Consider the following 22316-nt stretch of genomic DNA (forward strand, 5'->3'; position numbering starts at 1 on the left):
ACTTTGACATTTTAGCCTGCTCAGTACCCGATCACTGTTGCAGAACGCAAGGTCATGCACCCCCCCCCCTACACCCCGGCCCGACACCCGCGGGGTACGTTGCTAGGACGCTTGCTGCACACGGAAGTCACACACTGCTAATAGTACGCGCCGTGTACTTATCCGGAGAGGTGGTGTTTTTTCGTGCAGTGTGCATTTGGGCTTGATTTGTAGCTGTTTTTTGCGAGGTTTGTACGATTAATGAATTTAAGTTTGGACACCGATCTTCAACACTCGAACATGTGAAGGTATTCCCCCGTTTTTCTCATAAATAATTCGGTTCTTTGAAGCTGCAACTCGGCATCGGGGACGGCTCAGTGGTTTGGTCTGGACGTTTTGTAAACTGACAAATAAAAGGCCATCTCTTCTTAAGAAATCCAGTCGGCTTTATTCTCCTTGATCAAATATTCAGAAGCTCGTGTTATTGTTCCTATGTCCGGACATTGTCTGCCTTATAATGGACATCATGTAACCAAGCAATGGAAAGATCACAGCGGGACATCAAGATCGATTCGTGAAGAGGCAATGACTCAGAATCTGAGGCAGTAAGTCATCCAAGTCGTTGAAGCGATCTCTTACATGTAGTTTTCTGAGGAATTGGTTGGTTCTTCGTCCGACCTCCGTGGCCCGAGAGAGTAAGTATTGGAACACACGTTGTTGGGAAGGGCTATAGTCAAATACAGATGTTAATAGGTTTAGAACTATTTTAATGATGAAAACCAAAAGGATAATAAATTACATTTCAGAGATGGGATTTGATTGTCGTGTACAGATTTAAGAGAGGCATTGCAACGGTACCGTTTTTAAAAACATTTCAACTATCCTAACATTTGCGTAAACCCAAGAATTTGTTTTTTGACATTAAGAATATCTATTACTAGGTTACAAAACTGGATTAGCAAATATAATGCTTTTATTGTGGCTCTAAATATACCACTGTATTTCAGAAGGCATTGAGTTTTAGGTCCCCGATTTGTAAACTATTGAACTCATTTTCACTGCTCCCAAAATGTATCAACATGAGAAGGAGCATCCAGACTTGTTTGAAAGGACATACCCAGTTCCCTTCTAGTTTTTGCTAGTTCATAAATTCAATTCCCCTTCCCCAGATATTTGCAACCTAATACAAGGATATGAGCTCACGGTGATGATGCACAGTCCATCTTAATCCGCATCTTATCCGCATCGTCGGCCCTCTGTGAGGATGGATTCCCTGTCCTCATCTATCCCTGCCGGCAACACACGCTACCCTCGCAAGATGCAGGTACTGTACTGAGCATAGAGTGTGTGTGTGAGACTGATAATCATTATGTCACTGCAAATTTCAGTGAAGACAGATAACAATCAGGGAGGAATTGGTAAAAAGGGAGAGGCAACAGTTTGAAGACAGGTTCAGAGAAGGGGTGGGGCATTAAAAAAGGGGGTGGATGGTTCCCTCCCAACAATTGGTAATGAAAGGGCTCGGGATACAGTAAAAGTCCTTTTTTAAACTTCATTTTTCATTTCCTTTCAGATTTCCTTTCAGAATTGGTATCCCAGTTTTGTTTTAAGCACATTTGCTGCTGCAGTTACAGTAAATCATTTTAATTTTATTTTGGATCAAACGAGTTCGTGTAAGCTCTGTTTATCCTCAAACAAAATACATGCACTGTCTTCATAACGTGATATGTCACTTGTTGACAGCATCAATATTGGTTCCTGAGATTGTAGGCAGGGGCCTGTATTCCCAAGTCTTTCCGATGAAAGACATTAAGCAATATTTCCATCTCCCCTCTCTTCACGGCAGACGGCAATCTCTTATGAGCATCTGGACCGTGACTTCATCAGTGCGTCCCGTCAAGATGCCGCCTCTCGCCGCTCGCATCACTTGAGGACCACCTCCTTGCCCAAGATAGCCACGGGCCGAAGTGTCCGCAGTGCCAAGAAGTTGTGGGAGGACCATGAGCGCATCGAGGTGCAATCCAAGGTGCAAAAGGTGAGGGGAGACTCTTGATGAGTCAAGACCGACACAGTTCACGTTGAGTCTGACCAAATTTATTCTGGATGTAAGGATAAGGGGTACTTTCTGACAAGTGTCTTCATTCTATTCCGTGGTGATCTTCAAGATAAAAAAAAATTGGCAGCTCATGCAAAGCCCAGAGTCCATCCCATGACTTTTGAGACAGTCCAGAAATACTTGCTGAAAATGAAGCAAATTGTCGCTGAAGTTTGATCCATCATGAGAAAATGTAAATAACAAAACAAACTTGAAGATATACAGCATGGTCTTCTCAGAAAGAACTTCCAAAAATCATTGTTGAAAATCTATCAAAAACTAAAGGAAGATTTTCCATTATTCTCGTTCATAAATTTATCTTTAGTGCTGCAAAATATCTACCCGTGAAAAAAAATACTTCACATGCCAAGACACCTCACCTTAAATAATCACTGATCAACTTCAATATAACATGCTAGCCTGAAGCATGACTTCCACGTACCAAATTGATATAATGTCATCCACTGTTGCTTTCCTTGACAGAATAAATAAATTATCAGGTTTTCCTCAGCTATGTGCCCGTTTTATGAACCGAGTTTTTTTTCCAATTTTGTCAGACAGCCAGGCATGACTCATCTTATGTGAGCTGGCCGTCAATATTCTCTCATCCATGTGGCTCAAGCGCTTAGTTTTAAAGATGTGGTGTAGACGTTTAGCTTGTGGAGATTTTGAAAGCTTCAGTGTCAAAGAAAACCAGGATCTTCACTCGGACAAAGCTGGAGGGAAAAGCTCCTCGCTATTTTGAAAAATTTTAAGCAAATGTAACAAAATCAAACCAAATCACTTTTGCCAAAAAAAAAAAAGAAAAAGATCTATGGCTTCTTTCCATGACAAAGATCTAAAAAGAAATTTAAATGACAACATGAAATAAACAATAAAGGATCCCTTAAATTTAGGACACTGGTTTTCAAAAATTCAAAAATCTGAAGCAATAATGTAGTTTTAGTATTATACATTTTTCCATTTCAGAGATAAATGATTTGCTATCATAATTAAAATGCAAAAAATTAAAGATTTTCATGCAATGTTCCAATTCCTTTTTTTAGTATTGCAGGCTTTGCAGCTGCCCTTTGCTATATTGTAATACAATCCTTTTCCGTATTTCTCATTGTTTTCATTTCATCACGACTTCTGATCAGGAAAATGAGAGACAACCTGAAGTCCCACCTTTGAGAGTTCCCAAAAATCCCCACGGTCTCTACAAACACACTGTGCAACCTGTCAAGCCGTTTCACATACTACACAGTCCCTCCGACTACGGCCAGGCCAAGCACCAACTACGGGAGCTGTATGCACAGGTCACATACCTGTCCAATGCTGTTAGGAACTGCGATGGCTCGGCCAGTTATAAGGTAGCTCAAGATGTCACTGTGAACATTGTGTTCAAAGATGTATGTTATAGCCAGGGTCCAATTATGTTGGGTTGCTAGGCATAAACTGTTGTCATGGGGACTCACAGATGCCTGCGGGTAAGGACAATTCCTTAACCAGACTAAAAATGCTCCCTGATTTACATATTTGGCATTCTTTCAGGGTATGTGTAAACAGCAGCGCAGCCACAACAGCGATGACAACAACCCCTTGCGTCTACACTGGCCCTCCTCAAACAATAGTGTTCCAATACCCCGCCTTCTGTTACCAGTGATGCCGGGTACCAACACCAAATGGTACTCCTGGAAGGTGGACACACCTAGAGAAGAGTCCTCCCCACGGGTTAGGGGGGAGAAGCAGGGAGGTGGAAATGACAAAAGATATACAGCATCAGCACCCGGTGAGTCAAGATTTCTGTGCAGATCTTTCATTTATTACTTCAAGATGTCAAGCGGCATTGTCAAGAGTTCAGTCTTGCAGTTAAGACAAAAACAAACCACAGTTTTCCTTGTTGCACCCGTTACACTTTTAGTATCCCGAAGTTTGGACTTCCTAGAGAGATACGGCAAGAACACAAACCGTGCGGCTTCCACTGTGGACGACTCTGGAGGTAGATGGTCTAAGAACAAAAAAGAGGCTTGCACAAAGTCTCAGGAGGGACACCTCAGTATTAAAACTGCCGATGGGACAGACATCACAGAGTCACTTGCTTCAAGTTCCCTATCGTCAATCATTAAGTATGATGCCAACAAATTCAAGCTGAAGGACGATGAGGTGGTTGCTGGGAAAGCCATCTTCCTGACCCAGTCAGAACATCAGAAAATGTCAAGCGTGGAGGAGGTGCACACTGATGTGGCAGGCGTCAGTTGCCATGGTGACTATAAGAAAGAAATAGAAAATGCAGCACCTGAGAGGAATATGTCAAATGACGAAGATGTCAAAGGGAAAAGTGGAACGTTGGAAGAAATCAGGGAATGGAGTCAGGAAGATGAAATGGATGCAGTTGCACGAGTAAATGTTACAGTTGCCGAACCCGTTGAAAACCCTGCATCAGATGACCCTCAGTGTTCCATGCGTGATGATCTTGCTGATAATCTGCTTCTTCAACAGGAAGATAAAAATGTCGAACAGGTCGGCATGGCAACAGGTAATGAACTGGAGGCAAAAGCTTCAGATGACAATCAGGAAGTTACTAATTCTTGCAATAACCACTGCGACAGTGACGAGGCTCTGCAAAGCAAAGCAGCTGGCTCTGTAACTATGGCAACACAGGACGAAAATTCCAATTCCAACAAACAAGATGTTTTAGAAGAGCCAAGCAACAACGAGGGGGCCCAAGATGTCTCTGATGACAAAACAGACCAACATCAAGTGATTATGCTCAGCAAAGACATTCTAGACTCTGAACAAGTCTCCCCAGGAGCAAATCATTCTATTGCAGCTGAAACCAACCATGAACAGACTGAGAGCGAGTCTAGAGACGCCTCTGAGGAAGTACTACCAAATGAGAAGTGTGAAGACAGTGGTACATGATTGTGTTTAAAACATAGAAATTTCAACCACTGTATTCTTGCTTGTATAAAGAAAAAGTCAGGCAGTTGACTGCCGTGCACTAGAGGCCCCCAGTAATGGAGGAATCAACTTATCAGCTGTTGTATGAAGTAACTAGCCCCTGATGGTCTTTTTTTCAACATTTAACACTAGGCTCCCATCACTGCTGAAGGTTCTTGAGTGTTCAGAAGCCCTCACAGGTTCATCACAATACCAGTCAGTGGTATTTGTCACGAATATCTTCATTATATCAACAGTTTTCATGAACAGCCATTGGAGACATGACAGTTCACCAAACAAAGTTTGACTGACGACTGAAAAGGTTTTTTTCCAATTTTATTGTTCTGATGAAAACAAATGTAAAAAACTTTCGTTAACGTGATGTAACAGAATACTCAAGACAAATGTTAACATAACTTTGGCAGAAGATCTTTATTTTGTAACAGTTAATTGTATCCCAAAATTAAAATAAGCACACTGATCTTGAACAAAAGACCCCGAAAGTCCATTTCTCTCCCCTTCACACTGTCAATACTTTTCTGATAAGAAGAATTATTTTCTCCTAACATACTTTGACCCCCCCGAAAGTTACCAATGGTCCTCCCCACTTCATGGTGTGTGTGTGTGGGGGGGGGGGCGCTGTATGCATGCAGGAGATTTACATGGAGACTTCAACAAATGTATTGAATAACTTACTCTGTCTGGAAAGAAGTTGTAGGAGGTTTAATTTTTTTCCCCTGAAATATGCAAGAAATATTACATAGCATGTCACCCACGCCTGTCTGCAAAGCCATTGAGTTACGAATGCGGATTGGGTGTAAGGCTATGTCTAACTCAACTGGCTGTGGTTACTGATAATGCATGTGTCTATGGGAAGTAGCTTCAGCCGCTAGCTGTTGGCTTCCATAGACACGTGTGTCATTGCAAGCCGTTACCAAAGTGTGCTCCAGATGTGGCTTAAACTGGGAAAAGACCCGACTTGGCAAGATGACGAGGTATAAAACCGAATACATGTACACATAATTTATAAATGTATGAAAATGATGTACTACATGATTTTAAAAAAATGACTAATTTAAACAATGGTGTGCTAATAAATTGAGGCTTCCTGATTTGCATATATGCAAAGTGTTAGTGCCCCTTCCAGTTCCATGTCAAGCATAAATAAATAACCTATTCACATCAAAGCACAATCGCTACAGAAACTTCACAATCACAGAAAATAACAGGTGCAGGAACTGGAACTTTCAATTTTTCTAACCATTGAAACAAAACCTGCTGATATCTTGCAGAAAATAATCAAAAATCCCATCCTTTCCCGGAGTCCCTTCAAAGCACAGTACAAAATACAATACTGAAATACAATACTGAAACTTTCCAAAATAACAGTAGACTGAATGCAAAAGCACAATGGAACCTACAAATGTAGAATGTGTTCTTAAAAGGTAATACATGTTGGTTTCTTTGTAGCAGCCATCACAGACGCTAACCTGTTCCTTTGAAAGCCCCACTGGATACGGTGGTTTAGTCCTGAGCCACAAGTTGCTAAACGCAGGGTACCAGTGGCAATCTATGTGCACCAGATCATCTGAAGTTTTGTCTTGTAGCTCATTTTTGCTCAGCAGATTTTGCACATGCTTAGCAGATTTGACAGCACTATGCCATTGGGGAGAGCCGTTCCCATCATACCCTGTCCTTCCTCTTCTGCGCTTTTCACACATCTTCCCCTCGTTCTCGTGCTATCTCAACCTCTTCCTTGTGGGCCTTGCTGACCATGTGGGCACCATATGGCTTGGGTCCATTCAACTTCTTGTCGCACACGCCACAGTAGTAATTGTTCTCGGATGCCTTGCTCTGTTCATTTTTCGCCTGTCTGTTGTAGGCTGAGACGTAGGGTTTCAAAACAGCTATTTGAATAAAAACAGAAAAGCATCTCAAACAAATTATTTAATTAATCAAGAATGTGTGAAATGACAGAAGAACGTTTTCTCCAAAACCAGTCTGAGATTACTTTGCTTTCATGACTTAAATCAAATTCAAAGACTTCTCATATGGAAAATCTTTACGTTTCTCAGAAGGAACTTCACTCTGTCCATCTGTATCGGCAAGCCAGGGTAAGACGCTAGGTCTGGTTTCTTCAATCTGAAAATAATTATAAAAGGATTCTAATCACTTTATTCAACACGACTGATTTTTGAGACAACCAGTTTATACTTATAGAGTAGTCTGAAAAGAATAGGCTTGTTATAAAACACGATTAAAAAAAAGAGGATTGAAAACAAAATTCTATTTTTGTATCAGCTTCCAAAAGTTTTGTCCTCAAGTTTAATGCATATTGAGTTATTTAAATCATATCTCATCATGGACCAATGTATGAGAGTACAGGACTCGCTATGAAAGCTAAGTTTGTCATCTGACATTCTCCGAAGTGTGTTTCGTTTATTGAATCGTTGAATCGTTCCTCAAATGCATTCCTGTGAAGTCTTGCATGTTGTTTGCCTACTATTTCTTCCAGCCATCTCTACTTTTCCCTTAAGTGTAGTCATATTGAATCTTGCCTTCGGCCACTCATCTTCTGTAGTGATACCTCAGTCACGTTTATGTCCCATCCATTCTTAATCTTGAAGCAAGTGTGAATTTTGACAAGTCATAGCCTCCAAGTATTAGTCAAAAGGGGCACTGAATGTGCACATAAGACCTGCACAGATGCGTGGTATTGCCATAAAATGGCTTCTGATTCTGGTTGCTGGAACATTCTATAGTCAGTCACATCAATGGTGCTCTGGCCCCGCTAGGCTTTATCAAGTCAACGTTCAGGTGTGATTCAAGACTACTCCACCAGTGTAAAAAGAACTCTCTGCAAGAAGCCAATCTTCACCTTCATGTAGCTGGCGGGAGCGTAGCCCACTGCCCCCGTCTCATCCCTGACCTTCCACCAATGCTCGTTGGTTGGGTGTCTCTCCACCAGAGTCAACCTTTGGCCCTGCTTGATGTCGAGCTCTGAGAAGCCCAGTGGACTGTTCTGGTTGGCTTTGTAGCTATACTTGGCGAGTAACCTCTTGGTTTTGCTTTTGTTGTCACCAACTGCAAGGCAAGGTTTGTTACTATTTTTAATTGACCTGCTGTGCTTTACACTCCATGGAGCAAATATAATATACATGTATAACCAAACAGGCTGAGAATTATTGGTGTTTTTACATTCAACATCTGGTCCAAAACAAAGCTTCTTGTTCTCCCATATTGTTTTGATGGAAGCAGTTAAAATGGCTTCAGGTTTCAAAGTCTACTTTTGGCTTTTTGTATAGGGGATGTCATTACTTGATAACTTGTGGGTAGGAGATGTCATTACTTGATAACTTGTGGGTAGGTACGTGTCTGTCTTGGGGTACAAAAAGGGGGCAAACATCTTATTCGAAGTAATCGCCACCCAAACAAAAAAGTCACTTTCCCCCACTCTGTAGTCTAAGATCTCCCTCTTACCAATCCTATTTTGTAGTGGTCTCGTTGCTCTGCCATTGCCGTTGTTGTCTTGACTCCTGACATCATCACTACTGCTCACTATGTCTCTCCTGTCTGGTGTTGGTGTTGGGTGTTGGTTGGCTGGTGGACAGACCGCTTGCTGTTGATTCCAGTTAGATGTCTTACAAGGGTCAGATGGCCTAGAATTCTGGCTTTCAGCTAAAGCGCTGTTAAGTCTCCCCTGTGGAAAATAAAAAGCAAAGTCATTATTTGTGATTAACCTGCCATCTGTTAAAATGCATAAATGTGACAGAAACACTTGACATTTGACAAACCTGATTGAACGAATAACCTTCAACCAGATTTTAACATTCTGCAAGCCACATTTTTACTGCAGGCAAACATTGTAAGTCTTTCAACTGACAGGCTCTTTATTCACAATTATGTAAATTTTGCATGACTCAAACAAGGAATACCTGGGTGGGATGAGAAGCTAAGTGTTGGGGGAAGCGAATAGCCAGTGTTGTATCATGGACGAATGGTTATATTGAGACGGTGAGATGGTTTATGCAACCACTTCACATAGACACGGCAAGGCTTAACCATGGTATATTCAAGGTTCCATTTATGTTTCTTGACCTGTTGTCCTGGTCTGGTCTCTTTCTGTGATATCTGCTGAACTGACAATCCCAGAACGCCTCGTCCCCGACCGATCCATCGCCTTGTTGGTTGGCCGGCACTGCTTGAATCCATTGTAACTACTGGATAAAAATCTGTAAAGTAAAAGGATATCTGGCAAGAATGGAAAAGACTAGCTTCAGCAGGAGCGTAGCCATAGGGGGCCGGGGGGCGTATCCTCTTCCCCCATAGATTCTTGGTGCCCCCCAGGTGCCTTCCCACTGAAAAAAAGGGGCGAATGGATATTGAACGAGGCTAACAAAAACTTGCCCTCAAAAACCACACCACTGAAAGCTGGTGCCCCCCCATAAGACGCTGGTGCCCCATTCCCCCCCCCCAGTATAATCCTAGCTACGCCGCTACACTTCAGTTAAATTCAAGGCCAATGTTTGTATCATTGTCATTATAACATACAAATATATATAATACAGAATCTGCTTATTTTCAATAATGTTGGGCATGATCAGTCAACCGGCTAACTTAGTCCAATAATTGCTAAGCAAAGTGTTTTATACCTTGCATGCCATGACAATTGACAGATGCTCTTCGCAGGTTTTCATATTCTTGGTGCGTACAAACTTACTTTATGCAAAGAGATTTTTCCACTCACCGAGCAAGTTTTAATTTATTTCAACGACAACAGGAAATCCAGACAACTGCAACTTCATCGACTTGGCTTGTCAACCCACCGTACAACAACAAGCGCGAAGCGAACGCACGTGGATAGTTTATAGCACCACGGGCACACCAGTAAATTGCAAAGGCGCCCTCTATTGACTCCTGGTGAAGCCAAAAATTTATTTATTTATGATGTCAGACACGACAGAAAAAATTGTAAAATAATAATGCATCCCGTCTCTCAGATGCGAATCGCCCATATTGTGCTTTCTCGTATGATAATATAAACAGATTTTTCATCCTTTATGAACTGTCCAGTAAAAATTCAGAAACAAAACAAGGTAAACAACCAACCCCCCCCATCATATTAATTCTAAAACATGTAGGATCGAGATTAGAGCGAGGTTTATTTTTGGCAAGATGAGACAAAAATGAACTGTATTCATTACTAAACCAAACCCCCAGTTATTTTGTTTCCGATGTTTACTAACAAGAGATCGCAACATGATTTAACCAAAATGGAATGATGGGGAGGGAGTTGTTTCAAACCGTTGTACATCATAGGGCAGACTAGGTCGACAGCAGACGTACATGTACTTTGACCTGAGACGAATTTGCTGCAGTTTTGCCAACTTGTGCTCCCAATTAAAGAGGCCTGACCCCAAAGAAACGTGAAAACAAGCAGGTTGACTAATCAACATGAAATCTCGTCGGAAAACAAAACAAAAAAAACACGCCTTTCCCCTAATCCACATCGAAATTGAATGGCATAATGTATATATCTTTCATATTCAAATTATATTTGGTTAGTCTGCAAAGTCCAAGTACAGTCTAAGGAATAAATACTACTTTGAAAAATAAATAACAATAATGTCCCGACGCTACCCTTGGTAATGATTAACCGGACGTTGCATTCTTCAGTCATTGGATCACACTGTACAGTGCCGTGTAGTAAACCGATAGGTAAACATAGGGTGCGCGTTGCTGGATGGCACCGCCTAACCCATAGTACTTCGAAGCAGAGTTAAAAATTAACTTCCTTAATCATAAAATTAGAGATAGGTTTGTACGACTGGGCCGTTGTTAAATCGTGCGACGTAAATTGCCGCCATTGATTGACGCCATTTTGTGCATGAGAGGACAACTCTGAGGGATTCCTAAAAAGTGATTCACGGCGCTGTACTCTCGGACATACTACGAACTTTCCGGAAAACTAGACTTAGTGAGCGAGCTTCAGTTTTGGGAGTGAGGTGAAGATGTTTGGTTAGAACAGAGCAGGCACCATCCCTGCAAAGCTATAGATATAGGCGCGGAGTTGTCAGTTGGTGACAGTAGGTTTACTTGGACTTGAGCCCCGCCGATTAGGCCTCTATTTTGAAACTGACATCAAAAACTTAAAAGCAACATGAACAGAGCAGCAGCCATCATCGTGGGACTAGTGGCACTGGCAGCGTGTCTCTTTCTGGTCATGCTGCCGTCGCTGATCGTCACGGCCCGGCCTTACGGCAGCTGGAAATTCCAGGTGGTGGAGTGTCGCTTCAGCGCGCAGAACGAAGAGAACAGTCGGCTGGACTGCTTCCCCGAACTCAACATGCCGACGGAGCGAGAGTGCCGAGCCAGGGGTTGTTGCTTTGTCGATGTGACCTTCAATCGCGAGCTGGTCGTCCCTGAATGCTACCTACCCAGTGGGGTCGGGTACGAAGTAAGTCCGTAAAATAAGAAAAAATGTCAATTTATTTCAAATATGACTGCACAGACTTCTGAAATACCTCTGAAATCTCGCTTCCTTTAAACTGTCGTTTACTCGTCTTCCAAATTGTCTTTTCCAAATTGTTGTTTCTGTTTTGATTTGTATTTTGGGGTCCTTTTTGATACTGATTATTTGTTACACTGCTCGAGGCACTTTGTCAGTCTCTGTGCTGTATTCCTCTTGTATTGACTCTCACCTTAGCGTTTTGAATGAATTTTTTACTGTATTGGCCTCATCTAGAAATGTTTTTATTAAATTTTTTTTGCACAACACTGACCTAGGAATATTATTTATTTATTCCAGGAATAAATTAGAAATGAATAGTTTAACTTCAACCGATATCGACGGCGTGCTTGTGAAAACAAAGACAGTTAGGGTTACCTAATGTTATTGAAGGATATCTACTCCTTACTAAAAGTTGAGCCCCCACACCTGAATTTTTTTAACCTCTTTCCCCGACTCTGTCCTCCCTCAGGTCATGGGCAAGCCGCAGGTGTTAACGTCGGGATACAACCTCTATCTCCAGCGGATACGCACTCCCAGGCTCTTTTACCGAGAGGCCGAAAACCTCGTGGTTCACGTGGACGAACAGGCCGAGAACAGACTGCATATCAAGGTTTGGATCGGAATATCAAATCTCCTGAAATGTTGAGGAGTACCTTGTGCCAAAGAATCCATGCTTTAGCAGTGCCTCCATGTTATTCATCCGCTGACCTACTCAGACATGATGTCCTTTAACAGTTGTGAAAAAAATTATTCTAACGAGCATGATTTCATCAACTAAAGGACACGATTCCTGATACGAAGATGATTGTTTTGACTAGTCGATAATGTCTGGGGCAGAATAGTTTTTAACATGCAGTTTTTTATAGGCCTATCTTTTTGTTTTGTTTACTGCTCCTTTGACTTTTTGTGAGGCTTTTATGGCTGTTATTTTATTTTATCTTTCTTGAAATCGGTTCGGGAAGTAGTTTGTTTTCTCGCAATCTCGCATGCTCTTCCAATCAGAGGAAATTTCTGGTAAACCTGCCACTGGATTTCTTTATATTGGTGTACAGATTGCTTGGAAAATTCGAAGTGTCAAATCTATTTCCATTAAATACAAATTTCGATTTACCTACAAACAGATATCCGAGTACCGTTATGTGACCTACCAAGACTGGAAGTTTCCGGAGTTAGAAGATCGCATGTGGACACCTCGCTATGAGGTGCCGATCGATGTTACCAAGCCCGCTCGTCAAGCAGCTTGGACCGATTACATCTTCAACTACACTCAGAGTCCATTCACTATGCAGCTTACTCGACGCACGAGCCAACGGTTTAACATGTAAGGTTACGCCGATAGAGGGGAGAGAACCATGTATAATTCTTACACTATTACCCGACAGCCTGTAGCAAACACCGTAAACCACCGGTGTTGAATCAACACCAAGCACAGAGTTTGGTGTTGATTCAACACCTATGGTTTACGGTGTTGCTACAAGCTGTCGGGCCTATAGCGTCTCGAGTAATGTTAAGTTTGAACCAAAAGCTGCTAGAGCACTTATTAAGGGGAACGTTGTTTTATAGTGCACTGCTGGATAAGTTGGTGAAGTTGCCATCTTGAAGTACTTATTCATTGAAAACTACACCTTGCACTTCTAGAACAGTTCGTGATAGAGAGCCACAAATCTCCTTTATAAACTCCCTCCTTTGCAGGATCGATACCACTCTGGGGGCTCTGATCTTCGAAGACCAGTTCCTTCAGATTACCTTCAAGTTACCCAATTCCCTACTCTACGGCTTCGGTGAGCATAGACGAGATGACCTCAGGCATGATATGAACTGGAAGGAGTGGGGAATGTTCAGCGCTCCAGGCCACCCTGACGATGACACAGTGAGTATCATCATGTCACGTGTTTGCTCACGTGACTCGAGCAGTCCATCTTGTACTAAATTTCCATTTCTATGACTATTAGTCTTTTTTTGGGGGGGGGGTTAAACTTCTTTTGGGGGGAGGGGAAGAGAATTTTTGAAAAACAAATTCATGTAAACTTCGATGGCCTTTCTGGGGATGTTTTTCAAAGTCTAGGTCTATAGATGCATTTAACGACTAAAGTCACAGTATCAACAATGAGACAAAATGGCAAGTGGAATTTTATTTGTTCACCTCTAGCAAAATGCAAACCTATACGGTCACCATCCTTTCTTCCTGAACGTTGACGACGACGGAAATGCCTTCGGAATGTATTTTCACAACAGTAACGCCATGGGTAAGTCATCATGAGAGGTGCAAGAACAGAATTAACAAGTACGCGAACAAATTCGAATAAACGAAACCAAGCAAAATGAGACGACTAAGATAACACTAGCGGAGATCGAGGACTAACAATGTGCACGTTGTGAAACATTTTCATCGCAGGAAATTAAATTTGCATTTTATAAAGAAATGTGAAAAAGATTTAAGCTTTCAAGATGAAACAAAAGCATCATATTGTCGCTGAGCAATGCTTCGTCCCAATTCATTATCTAATCTGGTGATACCTTCGTTTACAATGCAGATGTACATCTGACACCAATGCCTGCCGTCACTTGGCGAACCACCGGCGGAATTCTCGATTTCTACATATTCACCGGGCCATCGCCGGAGCAAGTCATCCAGCAGTATCAAGAGGTTTGAGCCCGAATTTGGTTTTCCAATTCTATCAGTTTCACAAGTGGTAGATACCATATCCTGGAATCATCGATGATCTCTTGTCTTCGCCCGCAGGTGATAGGACGGCCTGAAATCCCGCCCTATTGGGCGCTTGGGCTACAACTTGGGATAGAATCTTTTGGAAGCGCCCAGGCAATGGAAAATTTTGTTCAGGAAAACGTGGAGGCCGAAGTACCATTTGTGAGTAACTAAGTCAAATTATAGTTGCCGAGGTTCTTTTTCTGTGGTGATAATAAAGACAATGACACATAAGATGTTAGGATGGTGATATTGATGAAACAAACATAACGACAGCGATGATACTGTATTAAGATGGTATGATTTTGACAGCAGAAAGAAAACAAAATATTTACAACTCGCACCTATCCTTTCAGTTCTTTTCGTGTCTTCTTCCTGGTAGGATGTTATCTTCAGTGGCATGGATTATCAACGGTACTATCTTACCTTCACTCACGACGAAGCGAAAGTTCGCAAGTCTTTTATCGACAACTATCTCCACCCATATCAGTACAAATATGTCATCCATTTGGTAAGGGTCATCAGCCTTACACCAAGTATTTATGTATCATCGAAATGAGAAAACCTTCCCACTGCCATGATTCATAATGAAACTTAATGTTTTGAATACTGGTAGCAAAAATAATATGGTATAAAAAGATATTTTAACTTCTTCAGCAGTAACATCAACTTGTGGTTAAATCTTTCACAAAAGTGTTGATTTAAAAAACATCTTCAAGTTGTTAGGCTATTACTCAGAAAATCTAATACGAATAACATGCATCTGGAAATGTTATCAGTTCTTAATTGCCTTAAAACTGCTGTTACTCTTGTAAAAGACTCCAGCTTTGAGCAGTCAGATACCGTCTCCAAAGTTCAATTACTGGCCATATTACTACGCCAAGAAACACGGCATTTTGGTCAACAGGACGGATGGTGTCACTCCTGCCTTTGGTGTGGTGAGTATTATTTATGCCATCCACAGATATATCTTACTAACAGCAAGGGGGAGCTAGCAAGCGCGTCAAAAAATTTCAAGCCTGCCTTAATTGGAACAATCATATTATGGATTATCCAGTAAGCTCTCTCAGTAAGCAAACTGTTCACTGCAGTTATGCAGTGGTACATCGGGTGGCAACAATTCCAAATCGATGTATCTCATTGAAGGCTTGCTAGACTTATGCCCCAAAAGTAATGCTATCCATAAGTATGTAAAAGTTCACTTTTAGAACGAAGAAAAAACTAAATTATACATGTTTTATCCCCAGAGCTGGCACGGCGAGACAGCATACATGGACTTCACCCATGAGTTTGCCAAAGTCCATTGGGGCGCCTTCGCTCAGATGCTTCACCAAGACCTCCCGTTTGATGGCATAATCATGGTAAGATTGTGAAGTAATCAAAACAGATTACAAGGGTATAAACAATGTGCCGCCAACACTGTTATGTTGTGGAAGGACAGTGGCCTTTAATGTTAAATACTCTCTTTAAGACTTGTCGAAGATTACTAGTAATGAACGCTGAGCTGCCCAAGGGCGGGTCCACAGCCTTTTCCGGAGATATGGGGGGGGGTGCAAACATGTATTCTGAGAGGGGCTACATTTTTTTGGAACTTCTATGTAACCTTTTATGATCTTTCTGAGCGGCAGGGCTACATTTAGGTGTTTTTTTTGGGGGGGGGCGCCCATTGTCTCCTGGATCCGTCGTTGGAGCCGCTCAGTGACTGTAATGCATCTTTCTATTCACTCTCTGTTTACAGACTGAGAACGAGCCTGGTAACTTCATGAACGGTTCGCGAATCGGCTGCGACCTGGAGAGTAAATGGAACGCTCCACCATATAATCCCAGTACGTAAAGAATCTTCTCGCTATGGTGGCTCAGAATTATTTATGCCGAAATTTTACTATGGTAGACGCAACCCTAAACTACACTCAACTTCTTCGGTATCATAAAATGGCAATTCAACTTAACTGTTTCACTGAATAGGGAGTGCCGTCTGCACAACTTGTCATCACTGTCGAAATCAGTTTTAATTTGTGCATTCTAACGTGTGTTTTTACTCCAGAATTGAAGAGCTCCATGTTGTACTATGAGACGTTATGTATGGACTCCAAACTAGCGAAGGGCATCCACTACAATGTGCATAGCCTTTACGGGCACTTCGCCGCCGAGGCGTCCAACTAGTAAGTACCCTGAAAGACGACCGGGTGCACTGCTCGAAATACTGGGTCAATACGGGTGATTCACAATAGTGCGCCACCAAGAGTTTGCAACACGTCGGCCAATCATAACACACGAAATTTGTCGACGCTTCTAAAATTTTGCGCATTGTGATTGGCCAACGCCTTTCGAATTCCTGGTGGCGCACTATCGTGAAATGGCCGTATTACCAGGTCTTCCGACAGAACCAAACAATTCAATGTAAATCCTGGCCTACCTACGTGGAACTAAACTACATGGTTTAACGAATCTCTTCCTGTTTACAGAGTTCATTGAAAGGACTTGCACATTCCCAAATGACTTGGTCTGATTTGGTAATTATCCTGATTTTCTCCACTCCTAGTGCCGGGAAATTGTTATACAAAGATAAGCGAGCTATGACCCTGTCACGTGCTTCGTTTGCTGGCACCGGACAATTTGCCGGCCACTTTCTGGGCAGAAGTACAGCGACATGGAAAGACATGACCCGTTCAATAATAGGTAAGGCTGTGGACAAGATAGCTCCTGCCACTGTCAACTCGCCATTTATTAAAAAAAATCACCAAGATCAGAAACTTCATGCAATACACCAAGGGTGTACTTATAGCGAGCATATAGCCTAGACGAAAAGTGAACGTTCAGTGCACTTAAACCAACCTAACCGGTTTCCGCATTTTTAAATTCCTTTTCAGGAGTTGATGAGTTCAACATGTTCGGCATTCCTTTCGTGAGTTGCCTTTCTGCCTTTTTTAAAAACAGCAATATACCTGAATTAAAACACATTGCTACTCGTAAAGGTGAATGACCCTTCGTTGTGGAGGAAGAACATGGCGGTTCAGGCTGTTTACGGCCTGGAAGCTTGAGGACTAATAAGGTTCATTAAAGAAACTGTAGATGATGGAGATTTTCACTTTTCAACACATGAGATCAATCACAAATCCTCCAATTTGGCTTGACGGTTTTTCATATGACGGACAATTTCAGACGGGAGCCGATATCTGCGGCACGGTCGGTGAGCCAGAGTCCCCTGAGCTCTGCCAGCGATGGATGCAACTTGGCGCCTATCAACCTCTTGCACGAATCTACAGATCTCTCAACACATCCGTAAGGCTCACAGGTTTTGCTTCTCTGACGAAATAAAAAATGCAAAACTTTGTCCATTTAAAACTCAACATTTGCGTTAATCACGTTCTTCGTCTACTTAAAGCATAGGCTACGTTCCCAATTTTGGAGTTGAATGACTTTGACTGTGTAGCGTTTATTTCAAAATCATTATAATCATGGAGTCATGTTGTCCATGGCCTCGTTTTCCTCGCTGTTTGTTGCATGAGCCTGCATACGCATAGGTGTAAACTGGAGGAATTTAAGATTAGAAAACGACAGGTGCTGTTGTATTAAGATTCTGTAGTGCAAGTAGAAGGTTAATATGCGCCGTTTGTTTTGTGATTATGACAAACCTAGAGAGTAGACCCTGCTGCCTTCCGATTCACCGACACCGAGATTTTCACCAACATGCGAGAGATGGCAAGAAGACGATACAGCATCCTGCCTTATCTCTACACTCAGCTATACCACGCACACGTGGACGGCTACGCAGTCACCAGAGCACCGTTTTACGAGTGAGACTTGTCCTTGCGTTACCGTTGGTTCATCGGACTTTGGCTGTACTAAAGAGCGTTTAACCTAAGCCTATGCATGGTTTAACAGTAACATGGCCTTAGCGGGATCAATTTGGTTCATAGGATAATTTGCTGTCGTCTTTGGTTGGTAACCGCTATAGTTTGATGGTGTTAGTGAATGCTTCAAATGCATCAGTATGTAGGGACAAAGAAACTCTTCCCAAACTGTCAGAGGGCTTTATTCAAGCACAGATCTAGAGAGACACATTGTGTAGGCCAGAAAAAGCAATGAATATTTATTAGCTATAATGTATTTTTATTGGCCGTTTGTACAGCACAGCACTGGAAATTATGACCCTCAGTCCTTGTGATAAAACTACCTGGAGAAATGAACTGCGCATTGTAGGATTTACAAAACGTATGATGCATTACAACGCGATTTCACATTTACATTTTTTTTAAAACTTTGTTCCTCAGCTTTATATCAGACAAGATCCGAGTATGGGATGTGGACTGGGAGTTTATGCTTGGTAACGCCCTGCTGGTTGTGCCTGTGGTCAAAGAGGTGAAGATTAGAATTGAGCGCATGAAAGAAATTCTTAAATTGTGTTATGTTTGTAAGTGTATAATCCTAAACACATATAACTCCCTTTACTCACTGTTTTTCCGTCTTTCTTTCACCAGGGAGCCCGAACTGTCACAATGTATCATCCAGAATGGCGTTTCTATTATTTCTATGATCCGCAAGATGCGGTAAGTCAAATGGACCTGAATAATGTCAAATGCACTCCTAAAAACACTTCTTTTTGAGTGATAGAAATACTCAAAAATGAATCTCTGTTAAACTAAATGTCTAATGCACGCTTTGAAAATTCCCGGCTTTAGTTTTTAGAAAACCTTAATTAAGAGTTGTATAACATTTACAAATCATTATCCTAGTACATGTATAGTCTTTTATAAGTAACGTCCAGTTGGCGAAAGATTTCGGCCTACGCATTTACTTTTTTTGAAGGGGAGGGGAGGAAACATTGATTTTTTCTGACAGGTTGGACTACATTCTTTAGGCTTTTTACACACTTTTGGAGCAAAGGGAAATGAAAAGACGAAAAACTTTCCTTTTTTTACTGTTTTTTTTGCTTTTTTGCTGTTCCCCAGAAGACAATTATTGAAGAAATACCTTTGTAATTCCAGGGCCATGTTCTTGGATCTATACTGGAGACGGCTAGTAAAGGATCAAACACCACAGTCTCTGCACCGTTGAACGAGATACCGGTATTCATCCGCGGGGAATACATTATTGCCACACAAGAGCCTGGCAATAACACATACTACACGTGAGTCAATCAGATATACGGCACCCTACGAATATCGCTGGAAATTAAGCAAGACATCTGTACCTGTGGTCAAGATGTCTTGGGCTTGACTCAATCTTTCACAGCCATCCTCCGGAGCATTTAGCACACTTCTTTGTGAATAGATGTACATTGTCCATTGAGATTCTGTCAGTTTCTTTCTTGCTGACCTTCTGAATTGGTGTCTCCTTCCCACAGCCGTATGAACCCGCTGACGATTTGGGTTGCTATGCCGGAGAACAACGAGGACTTTGCAAAAGGTGACCTTTGGTGGGATGACGGCGAAACACAAGGTAAATATGACAAAATTACATGTAACACAGAGGGGGAGTATATACACGATCGTCATAAAAGTGCAAATATTCCTAAGTCAATTGATTTCAACTTCAGTTTTTATCTTCTCATTTCCCTTTATCTGTAGACACTTATGAACGCGACATGGACATCTATATGCAGTTTTTTGCAGATCTCGTAAGTCCTCTGTTGTGAAGAAATGGCTGATGGTGCACACCGTCTGCAGTGCTCAAAGTTGCAGATCTATATGTAGCAGGATACAAAATATCAATTAGCTGAGTTAATAAATGGAACCTTGTTATTTTCTTTTCGCTTTCTTCCTTTTTCCTCTTTAATGTTAGTGGTTAGAAAAACGATGCATATTATTTCCGATGCTGTCCTAACCTGATTATGTTGCATTCCTGAATTTTTGCTTGCATGCGTCAGTATCACTGTTGCTCCACAAATACCCTTGAAGAGCAGATGACAAAAGTTCACCCATCAACTCCGATAAAATTCTCTCTGATCGACTCCCTTTTCGATTTTGCAGCTGAAGCTCGAAATGCTGTCCCAACGAATAGGCATGGTGGCCTACAATTCCGACGCAGTGTTGCCGACAATCAACAAAGTTAAGTTTGTGGGCTTAAGGAAGGACCCTGCCGGCCAGCTGTACGTCGACAATGTCCAGCACCCGACTACCTCGTACACTTACGACGGGCTCAATCAGGTGAGATACTAGCCCCAGATATTACTCTGGAGGGCGTTTTATACAATATGCTCTCATTGTAAAGACGACAGTTACAGTTTTCTTTGTGCTTGAGCCACATTCATGGGAATTCATTAAGACTTGAATGCCTTGTTCCATTTGCCATAAACCTTTTGTTTTATAATTTTTTTTCTCAACACAGGTTCTTGACATATGGGACCTTGATCTGGACATCACATCTGACCATCGAATCGACCTTCAGTCACCGTACTAAGACACCAGACGGTCATTTCAGGGAGCAGTTAGGTATAGCCTGCCTGGCAACAGTAGGTCTCGAGCAAAATTGAAAAATTGCAATGTTATGTAAACTGTTTACAGCAGATTTCCAGTTCCAGTTTAAGCTATAAAGTAAATTCACAAAGCAACATGCTTTCTGAAATTGGGACTAACACATTACTTCCTATTCGAGCATCCGAAATGAAATAAGTTGTGTGTGTATTTTCTATGACTGGAAGTTCGGGGCTATCGATTCCCATTGAATAATTATCGCCGATTATATCCAACTGCCTTAGTATCGATTCCATCAGCAGAAAAGGAAAAATGGATAATCGATAGTACTTCCTTCCATTTTTTGAATTTTCTAAGTGGAGTTGTAATACTTCAATAGATTAGTTTGGCATTCCTATTTTTAAGAGGTACAACTAGCATTTTTTATTTTGCAGAAAAATGCTTCAAACAACTGTTTTATGCTGTTTCCAAAGCTTCCACGTTGAGATGTTTGTATTTTTGTTTTCATTAACCTTTCAACTTACAAATTTCTTTTCCAAAAAGGGAACATGTAACATATCGAGTTAGTCCCACGACTTTGAGAACTGAAAAAGAATTCTGTAGCACTGTTTTAGTCGATAGTGATGCTTAGAAATGTAGGCCCTATCCGGAAAAGAAACGAAAACTTGTTCATTCTCTTTTGCTGAGATTCAGATCATTGTTTAGATATTTTTAGAAAGCAATACAGTTGAGTTTGATTTAACAGAACTGAGACAGTCCTGATTCTCAAAAGGTTACGGAATTAAATTTTGTATTTTCATTCACCGAGTTCACATTTATAGTACGTTTGCCGTAAAAAGTATCTGTCATTTTTATTCACATATTGTGCAAAGTAACTCCTCTTTATTAATTTTTGGATGAATGGTTGATCATCGGTGGAGAACATTCATTCCATTAGAAACTTTAGCAGAAGGCCGTTAGATTGTTTTAGGTTTTTTTAACAGTAGCTTTTGTGAAAGAATCTCTAAATTCCTTTCGATGGACAAAGATTTTGGACAGAGTTTCCAATGTTTCCTTACATAACATGTATAATGTGATATCAAGCAAAAACTGTACATACTTTTCAACATGTTTTGTACAAATTACCAATTTAACTTCTGAAAATTTGGGAAAATGTAAACGGCGATGAAATGTAAATTAAAACGAAACTGATTATAAACTTGACAACTTAACATGCAGTGGATTTATAGCGAACTTGAATTTCAGCGCCCAACTGGCAAACATCCACAATAATAATGATGTGATTTTGCCTTCCGTCCACACACATAGTTCACCCGAGAGCCTGCATTGCGTCAATGTTTTGTGCTTGCGTCACTGTTGTGGTTGCTGATGGTTATCTTACAGAGACATAAGGGCTAACGCACTAAGGCCATTTTTCAATACTCAACTTCGTCTCCGTCTCAGGCTTCGTCTTTGAAACTAATCCCCAACTGTGGGCCTGAAGCGTTTAGATTAAATTGAAGTTCTGTAATATTTGGCTCGTTTGCATCTTACTTGATGTTTTGTGGCGCTATCAGACTTACTATTGCCCTTACAACTTCAAAATTAGTAAGTACCGGTAAAAAAAACACAGTTGAGGCCTGAGACGGAGCCGAAGTCGAGTATTGGAAAAGGGCCTAAGAAACAGTTTGATCAGCCACTGTTGGA

The 22316-nt window shown here is 41.4% G+C and overlaps 3 protein-coding genes across 6 annotated transcripts; 2 read left to right on the forward strand and 1 right to left on the reverse strand.

Annotated features, from left to right (window-relative positions):
- Positions 1-117: 117 nt before the first annotated feature.
- On the forward strand, positions 118-6124 carry LOC110981008 (uncharacterized). The gene is made up of 6 exons (XM_022238131.2): positions 118-674; positions 1149-1303; positions 1826-2014; positions 3214-3426; positions 3608-3845; positions 3978-6124. Exons 2-6 carry the CDS (start codon positions 1244-1246, stop codon positions 4976-4978), a joined length of 1701 nt encoding a protein of 566 aa, XP_022093823.2. The 5' UTR covers positions 118-674; positions 1149-1243; the 3' UTR covers positions 4979-6124.
- On the reverse strand, positions 5404-9882 carry LOC110981009 (uncharacterized). 4 transcript variants are annotated; one of them, XM_022238132.2, is made up of 6 exons: positions 9744-9882; positions 9095-9228; positions 8477-8696; positions 7875-8080; positions 7063-7138; positions 5404-6903 (listed from the first exon to the last, which is right to left on the reverse strand). In XM_022238132.2, the coding sequence occupies exons 2-6, from the start codon at positions 9206-9208 to the stop codon at positions 6710-6712; spliced, it is 810 nt and encodes a 269-aa protein (XP_022093824.2). In that variant the 5' UTR covers positions 9209-9228; positions 9744-9882; the 3' UTR covers positions 5404-6709. The 4 variants fall into 4 exon arrangements, with proteins under 4 accessions (XP_022093824.2, XP_022093827.2, XP_087001467.1 ...); XM_022238135.2 differs by having other exon boundaries at positions 9095-9247; positions 9744-9875; XM_087145341.1 differs by having other exon boundaries at positions 9649-9875.
- Positions 9883-10832: 950 nt separating this feature from the next.
- LOC110981034 (sucrase-isomaltase, intestinal-like) lies at positions 10833-21836 on the forward strand. Its single transcript, XM_022238186.2, has 23 exons — positions 10833-11453; positions 11977-12117; positions 12629-12828; positions 13200-13377; positions 13657-13753; positions 14042-14154; positions 14251-14376; positions 14597-14725; positions 15033-15152; positions 15462-15575; positions 15953-16040; positions 16259-16376; positions 16757-16893; positions 17085-17119; positions 17377-17496; positions 17854-18011; positions 18489-18576; positions 18696-18764; positions 19203-19345; positions 19562-19656; positions 19785-19834; positions 20187-20363; positions 20545-21836. The coding sequence occupies exons 1-23, from the start codon at positions 11157-11159 to the stop codon at positions 20614-20616; spliced, it is 2865 nt and encodes a 954-aa protein (XP_022093878.1). The 5' UTR covers positions 10833-11156; the 3' UTR covers positions 20617-21836.
- Positions 21837-22316: the final 480 nt, after the last annotated feature.

Source organism: Acanthaster planci, linkage group LG14 (genome assembly GCF_054643075.1).
Source record: "Acanthaster planci isolate LZ-2023a linkage group LG14, COTS_SCS, whole genome shotgun sequence".
In the NCBI taxonomy this organism is placed as follows: Eukaryota; Metazoa; Echinodermata; class Asteroidea; order Valvatida; family Acanthasteridae; genus Acanthaster; species Acanthaster planci.

Coding starts and splice junctions, on each gene's coding strand:
- LOC110981008 (XM_022238131.2), top strand. CDS start 1,244: ATGGATTCCCTGTCCTCATCTATCCCTGCCGGCAACACACGCTACCCT. Junction 3,427..3,607: donor ATGGCTCGGCCAGTTATAAG/GTAGCTCAAGAT, acceptor GCATTCTTTCAG/GGTATGTGTAAACAGCAGCG. Junction 3,846..3,977: donor ATATACAGCATCAGCACCCG/GTGAGTCAAGAT, acceptor TTACACTTTTAG/TATCCCGAAGTTTGGACTTC.
- LOC110981009 (XM_087145341.1), bottom strand. Junction 7,139..7,874: donor CTCCCGCCAGCTACATGAAG/GTGAAGATTGGC, acceptor AATTATTTTCAG/ATTGAAGAAACCAGACCTAG. Junction 6,904..7,062: donor TGAAGTTCCTTCTGAGAAAC/GTAAAGATTTTC, acceptor TTATTCAAATAG/CTGTTTTGAAACCCTACGTC.
- LOC110981034 (XM_022238186.2), top strand. CDS start 11,157: ATGAACAGAGCAGCAGCCATCATCGTGGGACTAGTGGCACTGGCAGCG. Junction 12,118..12,628: donor AGAACAGACTGCATATCAAG/GTTTGGATCGGA, acceptor ACCTACAAACAG/ATATCCGAGTACCGTTATGT. Junction 16,377..16,756: donor GCCGCCGAGGCGTCCAACTA/GTAAGTACCCTG, acceptor CTCCACTCCTAG/TGCCGGGAAATTGTTATACA.